The 26,009-nt window shown below is 43.7% G+C and overlaps 2 protein-coding genes across 3 annotated transcripts in view; both read right to left on the bottom strand.

Annotated features, from left to right (window-relative positions):
* Positions 1-10,886, bottom strand: part of LOC129837645 (focal adhesion kinase 1-like) — a 204,368-nt gene extending 193,482 nt beyond the window's left edge. Inside the window, exon 1 of one of the 2 annotated variants that reach the window (XM_055903970.1) lies at positions 10,701-10,886. Coding sequence is in view for 1 of the 2 variants with exons in the window: in XM_055903962.1 (XP_055759937.1) it covers positions 9,567-9,603 (37 nt within the window). In the remaining variant the exon portion in view is untranslated. Of the gene's footprint in view, positions 1-9,566; positions 9,674-10,700 lie in introns of those variants that run through there. The other variant, XM_055903962.1, reaches the window with a different exon arrangement.
* Positions 10,887-12,139: 1,253 nt separating this feature from the next.
* LOC129837736 (DENN domain-containing protein 3-like) overlaps positions 12,140-26,009 on the bottom strand; it is a 29,816-nt gene continuing 15,946 nt past the window's right edge. Inside the window, exons 15-25 of the mRNA XM_055904145.1 lie at positions 25,358-25,914; positions 23,117-23,376; positions 22,609-22,779; positions 18,564-18,693; positions 18,121-18,228; positions 16,081-16,220; positions 15,231-15,388; positions 14,681-14,814; positions 14,360-14,478; positions 13,784-13,921; positions 12,140-13,385 (exon numbers count right to left, since the gene is read on the bottom strand). Of these exons, the coding sequence (XP_055760120.1) occupies positions 13,179-13,385; positions 13,784-13,921; positions 14,360-14,478; positions 14,681-14,814; positions 15,231-15,388; positions 16,081-16,220; positions 18,121-18,228; positions 18,564-18,693; positions 22,609-22,779; positions 23,117-23,376; positions 25,358-25,914 (2,122 nt within the window). The 3' untranslated portion in view covers positions 12,140-13,178. The remainder of the gene's footprint in view (positions 13,386-13,783; positions 13,922-14,359; positions 14,479-14,680; positions 14,815-15,230; positions 15,389-16,080; positions 16,221-18,120; positions 18,229-18,563; positions 18,694-22,608; positions 22,780-23,116; positions 23,377-25,357; positions 25,915-26,009) is intronic.

Here is a 26,009-nt window from a genome sequence, read left to right as displayed (position 1 = left end):
TCAGGCCGAGGGATGTATAGTTGTGTGGAAGTTCCCTGTGGCGCTGATGTTCAGGCCGAGGGATGTATAGTTGTGTGGAAGTTCCCTGTGGCGCTGATGTTCAGGCCGAGGGATGTATAGTTGTGTGGAAGTTCCCTGTGGTGCTGATGTTCAGGCCGAGGGATGTATAGTTGTGTGGAAGTTCCCTGTGGCGCTGATGTTCAGACCGAGGGATGTATAGTTGTGTGGGTGCTCTAGGGCAGGTATTCCCAAACCCCAGGGGTCCTCGCAATGCCGTCGCGGGTACGCCAAATAAAAATGTGATTCACATTTATTTATTTTTTATTCACATTCTATTATTTTTCTTTCTTCACATTTTCAAACAGTACATTTATATTTTCCAATGGGGCTATACATTTGGATGAGGTTTTTTCCTCGCCTGAGTAACCTGGTATCACTGCCATGACAGGGAGACATAGTGGAGTGGTAACGCATGTGCAAGCAGTTGCTCCCGACGCCACTTGGGTACACTGCAGCATCCACCGAGAGGCTCTTGCTGCCAAGGGAATGCCTGACAGCTTGAAAGACGTTTTTGGACACTACAGTGAAAATTGTTAACTTTGTTAAAGAAAGGCCCCTGAACTTATTTTCTGCACTTTGCAATGATATGGGCAGTGACCATGTAACGCTTTTACAACATACAAAAGTGAGCTTGTTATCAAGGGACAAAGTATTGGTCACGTTTTTTAAATTGAGAGACAAGCTTAAAGTTTTCTTTACTGACTATAATTTTCACTTGACTGACCGCTTGCATGATGAGTTTCTCACACGACTGGCCTATCTGGGTGATGTTTTTTCTCGCCTGAATGATCTGAATCTAGAATTACAGGGACACTCCGCAACTATATTCAATGTGCGGGACAACATTGAGGCTATGATTAAGAAGTTGGAGCTCTTCTCTGTCTGCAGAGGCCAACACACGTCTTTCCATCATTGTATGATTTTTTCTGTGCAAATTAACTCAAGCTTACGGACAATGTCAAATGTGATATAGCGAAGCAGCTGAGTGAGTTGGGTGTGTAATTACGCAGGTACTTTCCTGAAACGGATGACACAAAAAACTGAATTCGTTATCCTTTTCATGCCCAGCCTCCAGTCCATTTACCATATCTGAACAAGAGAGCCTCATAAAAATTGTAACAAGCGGTTCTGTGAAAATTGAATTTAATCAAAAGCCACTGACAGTTTCCTGGATTGGGTTGCGCTCAGTGTGTCCTGCCTTGGCAAATCGTGCTTTTAAGACACTGATGCCCTTTGCAACCACGTACCTATGTGAGAGTGGATTCTCGGCCCTCGGCATGAAAACTAAATAATGGCACAGAATGTGGGTGGGAAATGATATAAGACTGAGGCTCTCTCCAATACAACCCAACATTGCAGAGGTATGTGCATCCTTTCAAGCCCACCCTTCTAGGTAACCTGTGGTGAGTTATTCACAATTTTCGATGAACAAATAAGGTTTTATATCTAAGATGGTTAAATAAAGAGCAAAATGATTGATGATGATGATTATTATTATATGTGCCCTGGTCCCATAACAGCTCTTTGTCACTTCCCACGAGCCAGGTTGTGACAAAAACTCACACTCATTCTTATGTTTAATAAATGTATCGTATAGTGTGTGTGTGGCAGGCTTCCAATGATGGCAAAAAACAACATTTGAGAGTGCACTGACCCTGGTGCTAGAGGGGGTACGCAGCTGGAGGTTGAATGTTTGAAGGGGTACGGGACTATAAAAAGTTTGGGAACCACTGCTATAGGGCAACGGTGTCTAGATGGAATTTGTATTTGTGGTCTTGGGAACTGGACCTTTTTCTCTCTCATCACCCCTCAAGCTTCCTGCAGGATGGTGTTAAAGTGAATGGTGTAGAGAGGAGGGAACGAACGGGTCAGACTCCAAACACAGCACCCTAGTGTGTGTGTGTGTGTGTGTGTGTGTGTGTGTGTGTGTGTGTGTGTGTGTGTGTGTGTGTGTGTGTGTGTGTGTGTGTGTGTGTGTGTGTGTGTGTTTGTGGAAGACAAACACAGCCTTTTAAACGGAGGGAGTCAACTGTCATTACTGACTACAACACTCCTCCTGAGTCCCCTAGAGCAGACTGGATTGACATACTGCAGCAGACCTGGCTGACTGACTACAACACTCCTCCTGAGTCCCCTAGAGCAGACTGGATTGACATACTGCAGCAGACCTGGCTGACTGACCACAACACTCCTCCTGAGTCCCCTAGAGCAGACTGGATTGACATACTGCAGCAGACCTGGCTGACTGACTACAACACTCCTCCTGATTCCCCTAGAGCAGACTGGATTGACATACTGGAGCAGACCTGGCTGACTGGCTACAACACTCCTCCTGAGTCTCCTAGAGCAGACTGGATTGACATACTGGAGCAGACCTGGCTGACTACAACACTCCTCCTGATTCCCCTAGAGCAGACTGGATTGACATACTGCAGCAGACCTGGCTGACTGACTACAACACTCCTCCTGAGTCCCCTAGAGCAGACTGGATTGACATACTGGAGCAGACCTGGCTGACTACAACACTCCTCCTGATTCCCCTAGAGCAGACTGGATTGACATACTGCAGCAGACCTGGCTGACTGACTACAACACTCCTCCTGAGTCCCCTAGAGCAGACTGGATTGACATACTGGAGCAGACCTGGCTGACTGACTACAACACTCCTCCTGATTCCCCTAGAGCAGACTGGATTGACATACTGGAGCAGACCTGGCTGACTGACTACAACACTCTTCCTGATTCCCCTAGAGCAGACTGGATTGACATACTGCAGCAGACCTGGCTGACTGACCACAACACTCCTCCTGAGTCCCCTAGAGCAGACTGGATTGACATACTGCAGCAGACCTGGCTGACTGACTACAACACTCCTCCTGAGTCCCCTAGAGCAGACTGGATTGACATACTGGAGCAGACCTAGTTGTTTGATTGATCTGGTTGATTGTTTAGTGGTGATGTGTACTGGACTTACTGAGACAGCAGCTTGCAAAACGGATTACTGTATGTGTGGCTGTGTGTATGTGGATAGGCCTATAGGACTTTACATGGCCTACGTCTGACTCAGCACAATGCTAGGGTTCTGTCACACCATTCATTTACTCACCTCGACAACCCTGATCCTGCCAAGGAGAGCCACAGGGGAGGAGATGGTCACCAATCACAATCTGACTCAAACTGTACAGTACTGCTGAATTCCCAATTCCCCTAGCTTGTACTATTCAAATGGTATTACTGACAAGATAGCACTAATAGTAACACTCCCTAGGTCTCAACACAATCAGGCTACATTGCACAGTATATGAAACATCCCTAGCCAACACAAAAAACCTGACAGGACGATTGGCACCATCCCACTGGGCAAAAACTGGTTGAATCAACGTTGTTTCCATGTCATTTCAATTTACTAAATGAGTGATGATGTTAAATTTGATGATGTTGAATCAACGTGGAAAACTGAATGGATTTGCAAAAAGTCATCAACGTAAGGGAATTTAGTCTTTTATTTACCTAACTGTTAAGTCCAACGACAGGGTGACTTTTTTGGTTGATTTCACGTTGATTTCACGTTAGTTCACAACTCAACCTAATGTGAATGAAAACAAGGTAAATCGTTCTAGAGTGGTAATCATTTAACAGCTGCTCTAGCAGAGTAATCCTATTGGCCTGGGACCAGTTTTTTAAAAAGTGATCTATCTGTATGTCGGCTATCGGATAGGACTCAATTAATAGATTTGTCCGCTCTATTCATTACATTTCTATGCATTTAATCCTATCCGATAGGCGAAATCTAGATAGATATTTATTTTTTGAACTGGGCCCTGAAGATTAGCTGTATAAACTACAGTGATGTGAAAAATACACTCAATCTCCTCCAGCCTCAGACTGTCAGACATGACTACAGTAAGAGACCTAGATCCTGTCAAGCAGAACATCACTTCAGCATTCCCCGAACAGAATGGTCATGACTACAGATCTAGATTAGAGGTCGACCGATTAATCGAAATGGCCGATTAATTAGGGCCGATTTCAAGTTTTCATAACATTCGGAAATCGGTATTTTTGGACACCAATTTGGCAAAAAAATACAAATGTACACCTTTATTTAATTAGGCAAGTCAGTTAAGAACACATTCTTATTTTCAATGATGGCCTAAGAACAGTGGGTTAATTGCCTTGTTCAGGGGCAGAAAGACAGATTTTTACCTTGTCAGCTCGGGGATTCAATCTTGCAACCTTACGGTTAACTAGTCCAACGCTCTAACCACCTGCCTTACTTTGCACTCCACGAGGAGCCTGCCTGTTACACGAATGCAGTAAGAAGCCAAGGTAAGTTGCTAGCTAGCATTAAACTTATCTTATAAAAACAATCAATCAATCAATCATAATCATTAGTTAACTACACATGGTTGATGATATTACAAGTTAATCTAGCGTGTCCTACGTTGCATATAATCGTTGCGGTGCGCATTCGCGAAAAAGGACTGTCGTTGCTCCAACATGTACCTAACCACAAACATTAATGCCTTTCTTAAAATCAATACACAAGTATATATTTTTTTACCTGCATATTTAGTTAATATTGCCTGCTAACATGAATTTCTTTTCACTAGGGAAATTGTGTCACTTCTCTTGCGTTCTGTGCAACAGAATCTGGGTATATGCAGCCGTTTGGGCCGCCTGGCTCGTTGCGAACTGTGTGAAGACTATTTCTTCCTAACAAAGACAGCCAACTTCGCCAAAAGGGGGATGATTTAACAAAAGCGCATTTGCGAAAAAAGACCAATTGTTGCACGAATGTACCTAACCATAAACATCAATGCCTTTCTTAAAATCAATACACGGAAGTATATATTTTTTAAACCTGCATATTTAGCTAAAAGAAATCCAGGTTAGCAGACAATATTAACCAGGTGAAATTGTGTCACTTCTCTTGCGTTCATTGCACGCAGAGTCAGGGTATATGCAACAGTTTGGGCCGCCTGGCTCGTTGCAAACTAATTTGCCAGAATTTTACGTAATAATGACATAACATTGAAGGTTGTGCAATGTAACAGGAATATTTAGACTTATGGATGCCACCCGTTAGATAAAATACGAAACGGTTCTGTATTTCACTGAAAAAATAAACGTTTTGTTTTCTAAATGATAGTTTCTGGATTCGACCATATTAATGACCAAAGGCTCGTATTTCTGTGTGTTATTATGTTATAATTAAGTCTATGATTTGATATTTGATAGAGCAGTCTGACTGATGGATGGTAGGCAGCAGCAGGCTCGTACGTATTCATTCAAACAGCACTTTCATGCGTTTTGCCAGCAGCTCTTCGCAATGCTTCAAGCATTGAGCTGTTTATGACTTCAAGCCTATCAACTCCCGAGATTAGGCTGGTGTAACCGATGTGAAATGGCTAGCTAATTAGCGGGGTGCGCGCTAATAGCGTTTCAATCGGTGACATCACTCGCTCTGAGACTTGGAGTAGTTGTTCCCCTTGCTCTGCAAGGCTTTTGTGGAGCGATGGGTAACGATGCTTCGAGGGTGGCTGTTGTCGATGTGTTCCTGGTTCGAGCCCAGGTAGGAGAGGGACGGAAGCTATACTGTTACACTGGCAATACTAAAGTGCCTATAAGAACATCCAATAGTCAAAGGTATATGAAATACAAATGGTATAGAGAGAAATAGTCCTATAATTCCTATAACTACAACCTAAAACTTCTTACCTGGGAATATTGAAGACTCATGTTAAAAGGAACCACCAGCTTTCATATGTTCTCATGTTCTGAGCAAGGAACTTAAACGTTAGCTTTTTTACATGGCACATATTGCACTTTCACTTTCTTCTCCAACACTTTGCTTTTGCATTATTTAAACCAAATTGAACATGTTTCACTATTTATTTGAGGCTAAATTGATTGTATTGATATATTATATTAAGTTAAAATAAGTGTTCATTCAGTATTGTTGTAATTGTCATTACAAATAAATAAATAAATAAAATAAAAAAATTATAACGTCCGATTAATCGGTATCGGCTTTTTTTTGGGTCCGCCAATAATCGGTATTGGAGTTGAAAAATAATAATCGGTCGACCTCTAATCTAGATCCTATCAAGCAGAACATCACTTCAGCATCCTCTGAACAGAATGGTCACATAGAAATGTATAGCTTAGAACAGACATGATTATCAGTCAGGTAGAATTGGCAATCATGTTAGTTCAATACATTTCTATCTACCAGTTTTAGAAATATTTAATTCTCACTGAATAACACACACTAGTTGTTTGCATTCTATAAATTAACAGGAAATTAAAAATAACAAATTCAAGGAGAGAGATGACAGCAGCCACCTTGATGATCAGTTCAACCTCAGGTTATTTTTCTAGGAGAAAATAAAAAAATGCCACTGAGTCAGTGTTCTTGCAATTTACATAATTTATGTTGCTCATCACATAATCAAATTTGTCTCTGGCAACATATCAGTTTAGGATGTGTTTGCTATAACAAGCCATCTGCAATGCAGGCCCAATCGCAATACTGTATGTATTTCTGTCATGGATTATGGTAGCTAGTTCTAGTTCCCACAGAGATCATGGACCGCTGGTTGAATCAACATTGTTTCCACGTCATTCCAACCCAGTAATTCAAGGTGATGTTGAATCAATGTGGAAAACTGATTGAACTTGAAGTCATCAACATAAGGCAATTTATTATTTTTTCACCCAACTTTGAACCAATGAATCCAATGGCATGAGGACATTTTCTGTTGATTTCACACGTTAGTTGACAACTCAACCAAATCTGTGCCCAGTGGGTGTGTGCTGCTATTCAACAAAAATAACTTGGTGGCGGTATGCAACACATACTAAAAGGAGTAAGAAAGCATTGTAACAAAAGGTGTGGGCTCAGAGGAATTGAGTTGGGTCATTTGGTCTTCACATCCCAGTAGTGACTTGATAAGAGCTGGGTGTGACAGTACGCTGTGGTCTCAGCGCTGAATTCCTGGGAGGCCAGAGCTTCCTCATTTGTCAAATTGTGTAAAAGCTCCAGACTTCGGTTAACCCATTGGTATCATCTCATTTTTTAAAGCTGTTTCGAGAGACCATCTCAAACAAAAGACCAACTCACAACGAGAGAGAGAGAGAGATGTTCACTATTCAAGCCTAAGGTGTGTTGTAGACTTGTGAGAGCTGCACCATAAATCATTGAGGGATAGAGCCTATTTGAGTACCTCTATTTGCAATACACACTCTTAGGGAAAAAAAGGTGCTATCTAGAACCTAAAAGGGTTGGAGAACCATTTGAAGAACCCTTTTTGGTTCCAGGTAGAACCCTTTTGGGTTGCATGTAGAACCCTTTCAACAGAGGGCTCTACATGGAACAGCCAAAGATCCCTTTTGGAACCCTTTTGTCTAAGACTGCAGTTTAGTGAAAGTCATTCCCACAAGCACTTTCCCATTGGACTAATAAGTCTAAGGCCATTCCCTGTAGTTCTTTAACTACGGACCGCCCTTCTTCTTGAGAAGAACACTATTGACAGATGGTTCTATATTCTTAGTAAAGACTAACTGCCAGAGTATAAAAAGGTTTTGCTTCCAGATCTTGCCTTGCTTGTATTGTTTTACACTTGACAGCCTTGTTGACTCAATACACACATTCACTTCTACATAACTGTTTTGAAGAAATCACTGTTGATGGGCTTTCCAGGCATTTCTTTCCCCCCAGAAGACACAAATCAACTCCCCATCCACTCGGCATTGAATCGCTGCTGGCTGATTTACACAGCAGATCTCCAAACCTATGTTAAAACAACAACATTTGACAAGGTATTCGATAGCAAGGTATTCGATAGCGCTAGCCTTTGCTCAGAGTACCCTGCCAGGGTTAATATTGAAAAGGGATCCATAATGATTAGTGCCTGTCATTGATCTGGGTTCTGCCTGATACGTGCTGTTTAAAAAGCCTTCTGGAAAGTCAGGTAGAGTACAGTAGGTATCCCGAGTGGCGCAGCGGTCTACGGCACTGCATTTTAGAGCGAGAGGTGTCACTACAGACCCTGGTTTGATTCCAGGCTGTATCACATCCGGCCGTGATTGGGAGTCCCATAGGGCGGTGCACAATTGGCCCAGTGTTGTCCCAAGTTAGGGTTTGGCAGGGGTAGGCCGTCATTGTGAATTAGAATTTGGTGTTAACTGACTTGCCTAGTTAAATAAAGGTTCAATAATCAAATTTAAAAGGTATGCATGTTCATGTTTATCAAGCTCAGTAGGCCTCTTTTCCCCACGGAGGGCCTATCTTCACAATACAGTGAGACAGAGAAATAAATACAAACATATGGCAAATATGGCAAAAGTGTAAATTTGGGTTTTTACACAATAACATGACAAGTCAGGTTAATGCACATTCCATCGATGAATGCACATAGATAAGTTGAGCATTTGAAGACCTGAGGTTCCTGAGGCAAACTGAGACTGCAAGGTTAGCCTGATCCTTCATCTACATATTATCAATCTGGATCTGTAATTACATACAATGGCAGTGATCATCTCAAATCTAATTGAACGGAAGGCTTGTCTATGCCTGAGACTGGAATTTGTTCAAAACATTGTGACGCAATACATAACAGCTGGATCGCCCTCTGGAGGGGCTGTGTCGACATCAAAAGGTACATTTTCTACACAACAAAATCTCGGCTTACATTTGTCGACAATCTCTGCCTTCATTGATTTGACTACTGATTTGCCTTCATTGATTTGACTACTGATTTGCCTTCATTGATTTGACTACTGATTTGACTACTGATTTGCCTTCATTGATTTGACTACTGATTTGACTACAGTTGATTTGACTATTGTTGTCAGGACATGGAGGTGAAAGAAACCCAGGTCTTTGACTGTGTGGTTTCATTCACATGGTGATTTGCCTACTCCACCAGGACCACATCTATAGGGTTAGTTAGTGTATGGCACATATTGCACTGTGTGTACCCGTATCATCATGGGCAGAAGCATAGACATCTATTGTCATACCCACATTATAACTGCTGATATTTCTGGTTATTACAAGCCATTAGATGTGACGAGATGACTCATATCAGAAGACTAGCCCTGAAGCAGCACATTCTCTGAGGTACACCTCGGTGTCCTGGAATTTATCAGGTAACATTGACAAACAAGGTAGGCTATGGGTTCTTCTGAGGGTTGAACACTCAGTACAACGTTCTGTACGGTTCTCCTGCTCTCTATACCCCTGTATGAATCCTCTACAAAATAATGCCTGATGTCACTACTAACATGATGTTCATGCAACAAACAACGTTTACCTGTCTGTGACGTTTCACATGCAACTGCATGCACGGCCATGACATGAGAAACTTCCTGCCCTTATCTCAGGCACACTGACTCACTCTTCCTGAGACAGACACACGTTCAGTTCTCAGCCAAACAAGCCTACCACTACTTCTCAAAAACTGTCAGTTGTATTATGGATATAAATATTGCACACGTACCTCCATTTCCGCAGCCCAGGATATTCCAGAACTGCATATTTGTAGGCTATTTACATGTAAGAGTATTTCCAACTGGTGCAAATCACTTCTGTCAGTGCTACGGAGCTGATAACCTGACACCCTCTTACCAACACACCTGGCCCCTCCTCCTACTGGCTTCCAAACTCCTCCCTTTACACACTAGCTTTAACTTGTTACAGCAGCAGGCATGGCGGCAACAAATGATACTGATCGTGGAAACAAACAAAACAATAGATGATTCAGGCATGCAGATAAAATAATGCTGCTTGCCTGCAAACATACGCAGAGTCAACAAATCAATGCAACCCATTGTAAAAAAAACAAGAATCGTTACAGTTTATGATCAGTCTCTCCTGTTTGCACTGTAGCAGTAACTGAAGAAAGCTCAATATCTGTGAACCTCTTAACACAATTATGGTTATTATACATGTTTTGTTACATCGTAATATAGTTGTTGCCTTGTAATTGCCTATGGAGTTTAGCAGTTTTTTGTTATTAGACACGTGGAATAAGGAACAGTCTATCTTCGACTTGTGTAATTACATCAGCGTGTCAAATACAGGGTCTCCGCTAATCTTCCCCTATAAGTAGCGTTATACCTTACTCAGGTCATTTAAACAACGGCATGCAGAATGGCTGGGGCTGAGCCGGCTACAGAACTATATCATGCAATGACATACACTGTAGCGAGCTCACCAAACAACCATGAGAGTTGTTATAATTTGTAACAATATTGTAATAATTGTTTTGTTTTAAACTAGCAACATTGTATAATTTCCCTAATGTTGCCACTCGAAATGTAGCCACTCGCTGCACACTATTTGAGTAAGACATTCTGTGTTCGCTGAACCTTGCACCTAGGCGTGAGAGATTCGGACACTGCACCACTGTTTGCAGAAACATGCATATTCATCCATAGTCCCCTTTTCGCCATCAAATGAAACCGTATTTTCTCCACCAAAAACGCAAATTAAAGTAGGCTAACTGAAAGCTCCGACTCTCACTGCAACCCATTGTCAATGACTGTCGTCTTACTATGCTAACTGGCTAATGTTAAAGTTATTTAATATCCTCCACATCATTCAAAAATGTATAAGGCCACGTTATACTCACGTATATCTTTACTATCGAAGATCCACCTCAACTATTTCCGTTAACCGGTCTCCTATCCTGCAAATATGTGTTACAATCCCGTATTAACCGTATAGCTGTGTGTGGTTCCCTCTCCGTTTCGGTTTCTCCACAACACCGTGCTCTAGCGCCCTACTCTCGGTAACCACTGACACAGCAGCACCGCATCCTAATAGTTCCAACATGGCTGACGTGTAGTGACCATGTAGTGACCATACCCAGTAGAAACGGCCGGAGAGTTCAGTGGACTCACTGACCATCTCAGCTGGCAAAACGCAAATTCATAACTTGTTATACTTGTAAATAGCTTTTCACATGACAATTACATCAATGAGAATGTCAGTACTTCACAAAACCTTATTTTCTTATACTAAAGTGACTAATACACTCCTCATAAATGTTTCATAAAATGTCAACATTGATATTACAAATAGCTAAATTCATTAGAAATAATATTATTTTGCAATGCAAAAAAATGCATTGACAACTGAGTTCTCTGTGGTTAAATAGACTCACATTTACATGTCATTCACAACCACCCACAGACACAGCAAGAGAACTCTGTGTTTCCATTGTCCAACAAACACATCCCAAAACATTCCTTTCATTAGCCCCCTGCATAATACTACAACACACAGCAAGCCAGGCCCATAGCAGAGACCCAGTCGGCATACTAAATGGCACCCTATTCCCTAAATAGTGCAATAATTTTGCCCATAGCCTTACAGGCCCTGATCAAAAGTAGTGCACTTTATAGGGAATAGGGTGCCATTTGGGACGTAACCCCAGGGTGCATAATTGTTATATATATATATATTTATTTATTTATTTTTAATGTAACCTTTATTTAAACTAGGCAAGTCAGTTAAGAAAAAAATATTTACAACGATGGCCTACACCTGTCAAACCCGGACGATACTGGGCCATTGTGCGCCGCCTTATGGGACTCTGAATCATGGCCGGTTGTGATACAGCCTGGAATCGAACCAGGGTGTCTGTAGTGACACCTCTAGCACTGAAATTAGTGCCTTAGACCACTGCACCACTCGAGAGCCCATTATAGCAGCCTTCCACCACCCTCGGCCAGACCACTGAATCCCTGCCCACAACGTTGACGGGAAGATGAGGATCGCAATGCCTGCCATAGTAAGATACAAAATCACTGATCTGTTCACTGTTCACACCCAAAGCAACCTCGCTCTGAAGGGCTAACTAAGACTTATTCACTGAAAAACGAACCCTCAATGCCCATAGGATGGGGTGAAGCACAAGCTAACTGTTCAGCAGATGATTTTAGATGACAATGGTTTGTATTCAAGACCTATTTCAGCCTTCTCTGTAAATGAAAGGCTGACTTGCATGAATGAGCATAGGAATAAAATAAAAATAACTGTACAATCATTTTTTTATTGTATGTGACAGCTAAGACATGGGTGAGGCAGAAATATGAATCTGAAAGAAGACATTTAGTGTATCCAGAATATTGTTAGTGAAATAAATCAAAACGTTGTGAAACAGTCAGAGAAACGCTATTACATCATCATCATCATCATCATCATCATCCAGTATATAAAGGCAGACCCCAACTTAAAGAGAACAGAGGATGACAGGGTTCTTCATGATCATGTCATTCCCTGAGCCTCACTGTCCACTGTATATTGTCCACGTCCCTAATGGCACACTATTCTCTATAGGGCCCTGGTCAAAAGTAGTGTACTATTTAGGGAATAGCAGGGTCCTCACCAGGATTTTTGAACAAGGTGGTGCTGCTGAGTACGGTGGGGTTGGGGGGCAGACCACAAGGTGGAGCAGCGTGGTGGGGTTGGGGGGCAGACCACAAGGTGGAGCAGCGTGGTGGGGTTGGGGGGCAGACCACAAGGTGGAGCAGCGTGGTGAGGTTGGGGGGCAGACCACAAGGTGGAGCAGCGTGGTGGGGTTGGGGGGGCAGACCACAAGGTGGAGCAGCGTGGTGGGGTTGGGACACAGAGGTGGAAGGATGTGAAAAAGAAAAAATGGCCAACCTTGAGTCTTTAATCCAGGAAAACCACATTTTAGAACAAACATCTCTCTGAGGTGTTCAGGGAAAATAAGAACAATTTATAGTCTATAGCATGGATTTTCAACTCTGACCCCACGAGGTCCAGATCCTGCTGCTTTTCTGTTCTACCTGCTAATTCATTATAACCACCTGGTGTCCCAGGTCTAAATCAGTCCCTGATTAAAGGGGAACAATGAAACAAAGCAGTGGAACTGGCTTCCAGGTCCAGAGTTGAGTTTGAGGCGTTTATAGCCTCTTCAGACCTGTAGGACTCCTCAGGGTCTGTAGGGCTCTTCCTCGAACCTGGTCCCACATCTATTTCTGCTGTTTAGGAAACTCCGGTCATTGTTGTGCCAAACATTTTATTCACTTAAGAGTTGGCAAAACCACACAAACAGATACTGGACCAGGCTACTCGTCCTCTACTCAACCTTCCAAATGGCGATTTTGCCATCCTGGCAGGCGGAGCCGCTGAGTACATAGCGGCCCTCTGCAGAGCACAGTGCCTGGACACTGTCTGTGTGGGCCATCAGCTCTTTCTCTACACTGTGGCTCTCTGTGTCCACTATGTAGATCTTCCCACTCACCCTGCATTGGTCAGGGCTCGGCCCGCTGCAGCCAACCCAGATCTGGACGAGGGAGGGGGAGGAGACAAACAATGAAGAGAAGCTTGTTGAGGATTTGCAGTTGTACTGTGACATTTACTATCGAAATAGAAATCAGCGTTCGCTCTGGACACTCTGATCGTTACTATGAGAAAGAAGATAACATAATGATGGGAGGGTGGAATGTATGGTATCATTTCTAAGTACTGTACTATTTTAACTGCTACTTTACAAGCTTTTGTAGAAATGTCAACAGCTGAGAAAGAGTGTTGTTGACAGAATTTTATGAATGTGTTTTGTATGTGTTAATAGTAAAGTGTTAAAGAGGTTATTATGTTGGTACCCTTCCAATAAAGTGTTACCAGCAAAACATGCAAAGAACAGCAGGTGGGAACATCCAACTGAGACCATCCTTTTCTCACCTGATTCTTAACCTTGATCATACAGTTGACCCCTGTACAGTTCTGCAGCTGCACCCTCAGGAAAGGCTTGGTCAGGTCTTTACAGTGCCAGAGACAGAGCTCGTCAGAATCAGAACAGCTCGTCCACAACTGCCCCCTCTGAAAGAAACACACAGTGGACTGGTTTAGCCATCAACCAATGACAAGCAAACTGACTGTTGGAAGGCTGCAAAAATACATAGTGTCTGGCTTGATTATTGAGGCCACTTGGAGACCATGGTGAAGGCCTAGCATGAGATAAAGTTCTTGGTTCAGTGAAATCTCCAAGGTGAAGGCCTAGCATGAGATAAAGATCTTGGTTCAGTGAAATCTCCAAGGTGAAGGCCTAGCATGAGATAAAGATCTTGGTTCAGTGAAATCTCCAAGGTGAAGGCCTAGCATGAGATAAAGATCTTGGTTCAGTGAAATCTCCAAGGTGAAGGCCTGGCATGAGATAAAGATCTTGGTTCAGTGAAATCTCCAAGGTGAAGGCCTAGCATGAGATAAAGATCTTGGTTCAGTGAAATCTCCAAGGTGAAGGGAACATGGGCCTACTACCTCTACGAAGAGGATGAGGCTGCTGAACTCAGTGGGCATGCTCCGTAGATCCTCAGGAAGTGTCATCTTACGATGTGGGGTTCCGTCCTTCCTCAGCTCAACGATGCCGTCTCTGGCACCTAGTCAACATTACAACAGATGGGAACAAAACAAACAACAGTTTATGTCCAGATGCTTGCTGTTGTTAGCATGTTATCTTGTGGTCAGTTGACACACTTTGTTAATTGATCATTGGCAGGGTATACAATACATAGGAGTATATAAAGAATCTAATAATGATATAGAGTTAGAGTACAACTATGACTGAGTGAGTTGACTTACAGCACCACAGTGTTCCATTGAAGAGCTGAATGGACATAAGCCAATCACAGGCCAGTTGAAACTGCTTTTTCACTTTTAGCGTTGAGAGGTCCCACAGAATGACTGTTCCATCGGCACTACAGGAGTATGTCTGGCTGGGAGGGAGGAGAGGGAGCGTTGGATTAAAACAAGCACCATGTAGAAGCCTGATTGTGGTCTAACTACTGATGATTCACTGAGGGCAAAGTAAAGTGTAGTTTAAGTACACTGCTGCCATCTGCTGGTTGGAAATAGACATCAGAACACTGAACACTCCATGTTCTAAGAGCCTTGCAAAATGATACTGGAGCGAGGACAGTTAGAACTACTTTCTGCAATAGGTGCATTGGTCATTTGAACGGGCAGTTCTAACACATTATCCTTCCCTCAATATTGAATCCTGAGCATCACACACGGGTTAACACTTTGTGAGGGTGAAGTGACTGTAGCATGAAAGAGTGCCCTACAGTATATAGGGAATAGGGTGCCCTGTGGGACACAGACATACGGAACTATATGTGTAACATTTTACCTCATCTTGTCACTCTCCTCCAGGGCAAAGTCCATAACCTCATGCCTGTGCTCTGTCAGCTGCTTATTGCAGGACATGCTGCGAGTGTCAATTATGTAAATGATGGAATCCTGGGAGCCAATCCATACTTGATCCTGGTCCAATCCCAGCATGCAGTTCTGTGCACATAATAAAGCCACGTATTCAGCACATAAATTGCGTCCCAAATGGCACCTATTCCCTATATAGTGCACTACTTTCGACCAAGGCCCATAGGACTCTCGTCAAAAGAAGTGCACTATATAGGGAATAGGGTGCTATTTTGGACACATACATATCCAGGTTTAATCCACTGTCATGTGAATGGTAGACACTCCTGTTCATGCCTCATGAGACCACAGAAAGGAGGGAACACTATCAACAGAAGAGAGAGAGAGAGAGAGAGAGAGACAGGAGTGAAAGAGAGAGTGAAAGAGGAGAGAGAGAAAACAAGTGAAACAGAACTAGAGGGGGGGAGAGAGAGAAAGAATGAGTGAAAGAGAGCTGGAGAGGTAGAGAAAGAGAGAGATGAGAGGGAGAACAAGTGAAACAGAGAGCTAGAGAGGGAGAGAAAGAGAGCACTGTGTACTTAATTCAATATAACAATTTCTTTTCAAAGGATATCTGTAAGCAATTTCACGGAAACAAAGGACATGTTCCAATATCCACACTAGCATATAACCCTTAGAATGCATGGCCAAATCCAATGCTTCTCTCTAAGTGTTCTGCTACACTAATGTGGATATTGGAACAGAGCCTAGTAGGAAGGCTCAAGCGATAGTCCAGGGAGAGCGCAGGGGAAATGGTATGTGTCTGCTTGCAGACATCATACCAGTTGGGAGGATCCCACTTGAACACAGTTCTGCTGCATGGACCAGCTGGCTGCATCAAACACAACCACCCTCCCACCACTGAGGGCACACCACAGCTTGGGGTTCCCATCTCCGTCTGCCTCCGAGTAACTCAACTGGCCTGGATAAACAGAGAGAGAGAGACTGTAGTCAGTCACAGCAATTCAGCTTTTAGCTGCGAATGTCTACATCAAAATCAAATACACTAAAACTTAAATGTACAATCCATGGGTCAGCCAGTCAATGGATACTCCCACAGGCATTTAGATTATATGTATACGGTATATACTGTAGCTCTGCATTACAACATAGAATATGTTGGGTTTTCAGTGCCTTTGAGATCATACTATTATTTTTTTGGCAACTTTTACTTCACTACAGAAAGAAAATAATGTACTTTTTACTCCATACATTTTTCCCTGGACACCCAAAAGTACTCGTTACATTTTGACAGGAAAATGGTCCAATTCAAGCACTTATCAAGAGAACATCCCTGGTCATCCCTACTGCCTCTGATCTGGTGGACTGACTAAACAGAGAACATCCCTGGTCATCCCTACTGCCTCTGATCTGGTGGACCGACTAAACAGAGAACATCCCTGGTCATCCCTACTGCCTCTGATCTGGTGGACTCACTAAACACAAATGCTTAATTTGTAAATTATGTCTTGGAGTGTTGGAGTGTGCCCCTGGCTATCCTTCAATAAAAATAAAACAATTAAAATTAGGCCGTCTTGTTTACTATAAGGAATTTGAAATGATTTATACTTTTACTTTTGATCCTTAAGTATTTTTAAAACCAAATACTTCTAGACTTTTTCTAAAGTAGTATTTTACTGGGTGACTTTTACTTTTACTTCTGTCATTTTGTATTAAGGTATCTTTACATTTACTCAAGTATGACACTAATACTTTTTACACAACATGATGTGGCTGGGGGTTATAGCGTTTCTTTCACATGACCCATCAATTTAGACAAGTGTGTCTGGGTCATCTAATATCTAATAAGTATTTTTATCTGGACACTTTCTGTTTACCTGGAATGTTTCCATATTGTTGGTTACTACCACTGTTAGTATTAATCTTTACTACAGTACTCAGTGTTGATCACATGACCTCACATGTGAATCCTTAAAGAGATGGGTGGGGCTAAGGCTTAAGAATGTGTAAATAATGCTGAATGGGTGTAGACAAAGGAGTGTTCTCCAGTAGGTACCAAAACATTCAATGTCCTTTTTCTCAAAAGTGAGTTGACAAGTTTATCAACTTTCAAAGCAGAATTACTTTCCCATTGTCCCTCAAAAATGCAGTGTATGATATACCATTTTGTAGCTCTGAGCCTCTACGTTTAACCAATGTAAAAAAATAAAAAATATTAAAATGTTGAGCCGGTGAGTGATATATTAAGTTTTGTTGACTCACACTGTACAGTACAACAAGTTCATAAGTTACCACACCTGACAAGTGTGAAGAAATGACACAAACTTTGACAATACATGGCACATGTACTCATCTACATAAACAGCTGAGAGTAGACAAACAATTAGGCCTGTCTGGGTGCTTTCCACTAGTGTGTATTTGCAGCCAACTATTACGGCTTCAAAGCTCCTCAGTAAGGACATGCACCTTGCAGGACATGTTAGGACATGCACCTTGCAGGACATGTTAGGACATGCACCTTGCAGGACATGTTAGGACATGCACCTTGCAGGACATGTTAGGACATGCACCTTGCAGGACATGTTAGGACATGCACCTTGCAGGACATGTTAGGACATGCACCTTGCAGGACATGTTAGGACATGCACCTTACAGGACATGTTAGGACATGCACCTAACTGGCATGTAAACAGCTTCTATCTTACAGGCAGATACATCAGAGTGAAGATAAGAGACTGAAACTATGATAGAAACTCAGGTGTCTGTTTCCCCTCACCTGGTGTGTAGAGTAATATAAACTCAGCTGTCTGTATCCCCTCACCTGGTGTGTAGAGTAAGACGTGTAGTCTGTATCCCCTCACCTGGTGTGTAGAGTAAGACGTGTACAGTCTGTGGAGCTGGGAGGTCTAGTGATGGATTGATCTTGTGTTTCAACGTCTCCGATGTTGTCTTTGGAACCATCATAGAAACTGCTTACAGACAACGAAACAGAAAGCAGAAAAAATGACATATCAGAATATGAATCACTATCCTGATTACAGAAAATCACAATGAATATCACACACTATTGTTCTTCAGAGGGACATCCGATGTTGTTGATTTAGTCGTATACTTGATCCTTAGTCCTGGAAACTCCTGGACTAAATACATGTTCAATGGTTCTCCATTGAGTTTGTGTTTTAGTCCAGGACCAGGCTAGATCTGTGTCCGGAACCCCACCATTAAACTCACAAATGGTAAAGCTTACAGATGATTTATATGCAAAAAAACAAAATCGACAGTGTATCTGGACCATAATGCATACCTTCACGCTTCACTCTGTCAAAGTATGCCAGTTTGGAAGCGGCAAATACGGCCTTCTGGCTCTGAAGGCACCCAACCACAGCATCCATGAGCAAGACGTTAGTCAAAGCCTGCTGCATGTACTGAGGATCCTTAAAGGGAACATGACAGCTTATACACACACTGCCTGTACTGAGGATCCTTAAAGGGAACATGACAGCTTATACACACACTGCCTGTATTGAGAATCCTATAAGAGAGACATAGTCTTACAAGTATATATACACACAACCTACTACACATTACAATGTACAATGAGTACAGCCAATTAAACAGTGTGGGAGATAACATTACGTTTGAGAGATAACATTAAGTTTGGGAGATCACATTAAGTTTGGGAGATCACATTAGGAGAATATAATAAGGACAAAACATAATGTTTTCCAGCAGAGCAGAGGGGTGGAACAAGCCTGTACTGCAACATGGGGCAGCAGGTAGCCTAGTGGTTAGAGCATTGAGCCAGTAACCGAAAGGTTGCTGAATCGAATCCCCGAGCTTACAAGGTAAAACTCTGTCATTCTGCCCTTGAACAAGGTAGTTAACCCACTGTTCCCCGGTTGGCCGTCATTGTAAATAAGAATTCGTTCTTAACTGACTTGCCTAGTTAAATGACTGTGTCATTGACTTGTTTATTGTGTTATTGGCTTGTTTATTGTTTACTCCATGTGTAACTCTGTGTTGTTGTCTGTGTCACACTTTATCTTGAACAGGTCACAGTTGCAAATGAGAACTTGTCCTCAACTAGCCTACCTGGTTAAATAAAGGTGAAATAAAAATAAAGGTTAAATAAATAAAAAAATGTATTAATATCTCTTTAGGAAGCCTGGAGGAAACCATCAGGTCAGAGGGGTGGGACAAGCCTGTACTGTAATATTAATATCCCTTTAGGAAGCCTGGAGGAAACCATCAGGTTAGAGGGGTGGGACAATCCTGTACTGTAATATCCCTTTATGAAGCCTGGAGGAACCCATCAGGTTAGAGGGGTGGGACAAGCCTGTACTGTAATATTAATATCCCTTTATGAAGCCTGGAGGAAACCATCAGGTTAGAGGGGTGGGACAAGCCTGTACTGAAATATTAATATCCCTTTATGAAGCCTGGAGGAAACCATCAGGTTAGAGGGGTGGGACAAGCCTGTACTGTAATATTAATATCCCTTTAGGAAGCCTGGAGGAAACCATCAGGTTAGAGGGGTGGGACAATCCTGTACTGTAATATCCCTTTATGAAGCCTGGAGGAAACCATCAGGTCAGAGGGGTGGGACAAGCCTGTACTGTAATATTAATATCCCTTTAGGAAGCCTGGAGGAAACCATCAGGTTAGAGGGGTGGGACAATCCTGTACTGTAATATCCCTTTATGAAGCCTGGAGGAAACCATCAGGTTAGAGGGGTGGGACAAGCCTGTACTGTAATATTAATATCCCTTTATGAAGCCTGGAGGAAACCATCAGGTTAGAGGGGTGGGACAAGCCTGTACTGAAATATTAATATCCCTTTATGAAGCCTGGAGGAAACCATCTGGTTAGAGGGGTGGTACAAGCCTGTACTGTAATATTAATATCCCTTTAGGAAGCCTGGAGGAAACCATCAGGTTAGAGGGGTGGGACAATCCTGTACTGTAATATCCCTTTATGAAGCCTGGAGGAAACCATCAGGTTAGAGGGGTGGGACAAGCCTGTACTGTAATATTAATATCCCTTTAGGAAGCCTGGAGGAAACCATCAGGTTAGAGGGGTGGGACAATCCTGTACTGTAATATCCCTTTATGAAGCCTGGAGGAAACCATCAGGTTAGAGGGGTGGGACAAGCCTGTACTGTAATATTAATATCCCTTTATGAAGCCTGGAGGAAACCATCAGGTTAGAGGGGTGGGACAATCCTGTACTGTAATATCCCTTTAGGAAGCCTGGAGGAACCCATCAGGCCAGAGGGGTGGGACAAGCCTGTACTGTAATATCCCTTTAGGAAGCCTGGAGGAAACCATCAGGCCAGAGGGGTGGGACAAGCCTGTACTGTAATATTAATATCCCTTTAGGAAGCCTGGAGGAAACCATCAGGTTAGAGGGGTGGGACAAGCCTGTACTGTAATATTAATATCCCTTTAGGAAGCCTGGAGGAAACCATCAGGTCAGAGGGGTGGGACAAGCCTGTACTGTAATATTAATATCCCGTTATGAAGCCTGGAGGAAACCATCAGGTTAGAGGGGTGGGACAAGCCTGTACTGTAATATTAATATCCCTTTAGAAAGCCTGGAGGAAACCATCAGGTCAGAGGGGTGGGACAAGCCTGTACTGTAATATTAATATCCCTTTAGGAAGCCTGGAGGAAACCATCAGGTTAGAGGGGTGGGACAAGCCTGTACTGTAATATTAATATCCCTTTAGGAAGCCTGGAGGAAACCATCAGGTCAGAGGGGTGGGACAAGCCTGTACTGTAATATCCCTTTAGGAAGCCTGGAGGAAACCATCAGGCCAGAGGGGTGGGACAAGCCTGTACTGTAATATCCCTTTAGGAAGCCTGGAGGAAACCATCAGGCCAGAGGGGTGGGACAAGCCTGTACTGTAATATCCCTTTAGGAAGCCTGGAGGAAACCATCAGGCCAGAGGGGTGGGACAAGCCTGTACTGTAAAATTAATATCCCTTTAGGAAGCCTGGAGGAAACCATCAGGCCAGAGGGGTGGGACAAGCCTGTACTGTAATATTAATATCCCTTTAGGAAGCCTGGAGGAAACCATCAGGCCAGAGGGGTGGGACAAGCCTGTACTGTAATATTAATATCCCTTTAGGAAGCCTGGAGGAAACCATCAGGCCAGAGGGGTGGGACAATCCTGTACTGTAATATCCCTTTAGGAAGCCTGGAGGAAACCATCAGGCCAAAGGGGTGGGACAAGCCTGTACTGTAATATCCCTTTAGGAAGCCTGGAGGAAACCATCAGGCCAGAGGGGTGGGACAAGCTTGTACTGTAATATCCCTTTAGGAAGCCTGGAGGAAACCATCAGGCCAGAGGGGTGGGACAAGCCTGTACTGTAATATCCCTTTAGGAAGCCTGGAGGAAACCATCAGGCCAGAGGGGTGGGACAAGCCTGTACTGTAATATCCCTTTAGGAAGCCTGGTGGAAACCATCAGGCCAGAAGGGTGGGACAAGCCTGTACTGTAATATCCCTTTAGGAAGCCTGGAGGAAACCATCAGGCCAGAGGGGTGGGACAAGCCTGTACTGTAATATTAATATCCCTTTAGGAAGCCTGGAGGAAACCATCAGGCCAGAGGGGTGGGACAAGCCTGTACTGTAATATCCCTTTAGGAAGCCTGGAGGAAACCATCAGGTCAGAGGGGTGGGACAAGCCTGTACTGTAATATCCCTTTAGGAAGCCTGGAGGAAACCATCAGGCCAGAGGGGTGGGACAAGCCTGTACTGTAATATCCCTTTAGGAAGCCTGGAGGAAACCATCAGGCCAGAGGGGTGGGACAAGCCTGTACTGTAATATCCCTTTAGGAAGCCTGGACGAAACCATCAGGCCAGAGGGGTGGGACAAGCCTGTACTGTAATATCCCTTTAGGAAGCCTGGAGGAAACCATCAGGCCAGAGGGGTGGGACAAGCCTGTACTGTAATATCCCTTTAGGAAGCCTGGAGGAAACCATCAGGCCAGAGGGGTGGGACAAGCCTGTACTGTAATATCCCTTTAGGTGCCAACCGATCTTATACTTTTTTCATAATACGGTAATAAAATAATGTGACATGTTTTTCAAGACTATGAATAACGACATAACACATTCAGGAGGGTGAAATGGACTATGCTAATATTTCTACCCACACATTCCACAAAGTGTTTAACAGAAGTCACTGCACTGCTTAACATCTTTGCTGCTCCACCGAAAAGCTAGCAATTCCATGGTGCAGGTTGGGGCATTTCAAGCTGAAGGGGTTAGTTGAATGAATTCAACTTGGTTACATTATACCCTACTGAACGCAGCACCAGTCTGAGATCCAGCGTATATCCTACCTTGTGGTCGTCTGCCATCGTCCTCCCAGCCCACATCTCTCTGACCATGAGATTCCACAGGTCACACGCAGACTTCAGGTTGGCCTCAAACACCTCCTTCCTCAGACTGCACTTGATCTTCAGAGACGGGATCTTCAACAGCAGGAAAGGAGCAAAGGAGATTTTCACCTCCTGACAGAGACGAGAGGGAAAGGGGGATACCTAGTCAGTTGGACAACTGAATGCATTCAACTGAAATGTGAGGAGAGGAATATCAGATGTGTCATCGTCATCATGGCAGATTTTCATTTGAACAAAGCCAAACATTGATGGCAATACACTGTAGTCATACCAATGTACCCTTCAGTATTATTCATTACTGAGTGAGTTTCCAAAAGCTTCATAGCACTAAGATCATCTTTCATCCATTGCCTAAACTTGTCAAAGATTATTTTAGGACTACAAAGTTTTTATAAAACTCATCCCTGAACAGTACTACTACTACTGCCTAAACATAAAGTAACCCCACCTTTATGTCTCTGAACTTGGTGATCTCGATAAACCCAGGCCTCCCGTCAGTGAGCAGGAAGAGCCTCTTCTGTGTCATGGCGATCTTACCCACTCCCTGGTTGGTTTTGATGGAGCAGGACAGCTTGTAGACACACTCGTTGTTGTCCAGGTGCTCTATGACCTCAGCTGGCAGGTGAACGTCCTGGGCCTCCACCTCCGTCTCCTTCCAGAAGGTGTAGAACACACGGAACACCTCTGGGTCAATCTGCTTCTGTTGCCCTGGAAACGGAAGGTGTAGAACACATGGAACACCTCTGGGTCAATCTGCTTCTGTTGCCTTGGAAACAGAAGGTGTAGAACACACGGAACACCTCTGGGTCAATCTGCTTCTGTTGCCTTGGAAACAGAAGGTGTAGAACACACGGAACACCTCTGGGTCAATCTGCTTCTGTTGCCTTGGAAACAGAAGGTGTAGAACACACGGAACACCTCTGGGTCAATCTGCTTCTGTTGCCTTGGAAACAGAAGGTGTAGAACACACGGAACACCTCTGGGTCAATCTGCTTCTGTTGCCTTGGAAACAGAAGGTGTAGAACACACGGAACACCTCTGGGTCAATCTGCTTCTGTTGCCTTGGAAACAGAAGGTGTAGAACACACGGAACACCTCTGGGCCAATCTGCTTCTGTTGCCTTGGAAACAGAAGGTGTAGAACACACGGAACACCTCTGGGTCAATCTGCTTCTGTTGCCTTGGAAACAGAAGGTGTAGAACACACGGAAAACCTCTGGGTCAATCTGCATCTGTTGCCTTGGAAACAGAAGGTGTAGAACACACGGAACACCTCTGGGTCAATCTGCTTCTGTTGCCTTGGAAACAGAAGGTGTAGAACACACGGAACACCTCTGGGTCAATCTGCTTCTGTTGTCTTGGAAACAGAAGGTGTAGAACACACGGAACACCTCTGGGTCAATCTGCTTCTGTTGCCTTGGAAACAGAAGGTGTAGAACACACGGAACACCTCTGGGTCAATCTGCTTCTGTTGCCTTGGAAACAGAAGGTGTAGAACACACGGAACACCTCTGGGTCAATCTGCTTCTGTTGCCTTGGAAACAGAAGGTGTAGAACACACGGAACACCTCTGGGTCAATCTGCTTCTGTTGCCTTGGAAACAGAAGGTGTAGAACACACGGAACACCTCTGGGTCAATCTGCTTCTGTTGCCTTGGAAACAGAAGGTGTAGAACACACGGAACACCTCTGGGTCAATCTGCTTCTGTTGCCTTGGAAACAGAAGGTGTAGAACACACGGAACACCTCTGGGTCAATCTGCTTCTGTTGCCTTGGAAACAGAAGGTGTAGAACACACGGAACACCTCTGGGTCAATCTGCTTCTGTTGCCTTGGAAACAGAAGGTGTAGAACACACAGAACACCTCTGGGTCAATCTGCTTCTGTTGCTCTGGAAACAGAAGGTGTAGAACACACCGAACACCTCTGGGTCAATCTGCTTCTGTTGCCCTGGAAACAGAGGTCTTGTCTTAGAAGAAAGCTTCAGTCTTCAAGGAGTCATTCGTTGTAAGAGTAGTGGTGTGAATGTAAACAAGGCATGACAAGTCTCAGTAGCCTGTAGAGAACATGCTCATCAAACGCACATTAAAACCATGCAAATGCATTCCATCATTTTACTTTCATGTATGTCATACAAGCCAATAGAAACAAGCTAATTCAAACAGCATCCATTGTAAACAGGAACACTGTGTTTTGTCAAAGCAAAGAGCACATTTATACATCTCCCATAGCTGAAGACGCCCCATGAAACAACAGCCATCCATCTCATGTATGATGTCATGGAATGAACGTTAAACCCAAGCAGAGATGAAGATGGAGAGAAAAATAAAAAGAGATGCCACATGAGTCCCGCTGACCAGTCATACGATGGGATGCTGCAGACAAACTGGACAGTCTTGCTTACCATCCAATGAGGAGTCAAAGTAAAATCCTGATTTGGAGGGACTCCTCATGGCTGAAGTCAAACCCTGAATCCAAAGTCACTCTTACAAGATGCTATTAATAAAGTAAGGATAATCAGATGATACACACCGTGTTCCTAGGCAGAGTGGTACTGTATTTCAAACTTTATTGACAGATCAATCACTCGTTTACTATCATGGGTGATCTTATTGTTATAGTACAACCATACTGTACTGCTCATGTATTTCCATGTCCTGTCAACGAGAGGCCTGACCTCTAACTCACTTACCCACAGTGAGAGCCTCAAACAGCCTATGGATGGTAAGTCTCAACTTACCCACAGTGAGAGCCTCAAACAGCCTATGGATGGTAAGTCTCAACTTACCCACAGTGAGAGCCTCAAACAGCCTATGGATGGTAAGTCTCAACTTACCCACAGTGAGAGCCTCAAACAGCCTATGGATGGTAAGTCTCAACTTACCCACAGTGAGAGCCTCAAACAGCCTATGGATGGTGGCGACGTCTTTCACAATCCCAGACTCCTGGATGCACTTCACAAAGTCCTCCTGCAGCATGTGGGTCTTAGGGAGCTGGAACTTCTTCACGTGGTCGTCAGCTTGGACCAGCACCATCTCGTTGTCTGTCTTCACCTTGAAAATGAGCCGCTTGAGCTCTGGCCGCCGGTCCACCTGGGAGCGCTCGTCCTTCTGCAGCGAGTCCACTAGCGCCTTCACCAGGTCGGCGGGGAAGATCTCGATGTCCGTCTTGTAGAGGTTCTGGAAGTCGCTGAGGGCGTCAAGACGCTTGGAACACAGCGTGTTCATGAAGCCGCGGAGGTAGAAGTACCTTGGAAATAGAGAAAGGGTTGTATGGAGAGTAGTAGGACTTTGCTTATAGACGATTTGTGAAGCATGTATGTAGTGCATATTGTGACTGACTGG

This window comes from Salvelinus fontinalis, chromosome 38 (assembly GCF_029448725.1).
Source record: "Salvelinus fontinalis isolate EN_2023a chromosome 38, ASM2944872v1, whole genome shotgun sequence".
Taxonomy (NCBI): Eukaryota; Metazoa; Chordata; class Actinopteri; order Salmoniformes; family Salmonidae; genus Salvelinus; species Salvelinus fontinalis.
Note: the sequence above shows the minus strand (reverse complement) of the source record. Positions and strands in the feature narration are given on the sequence as shown.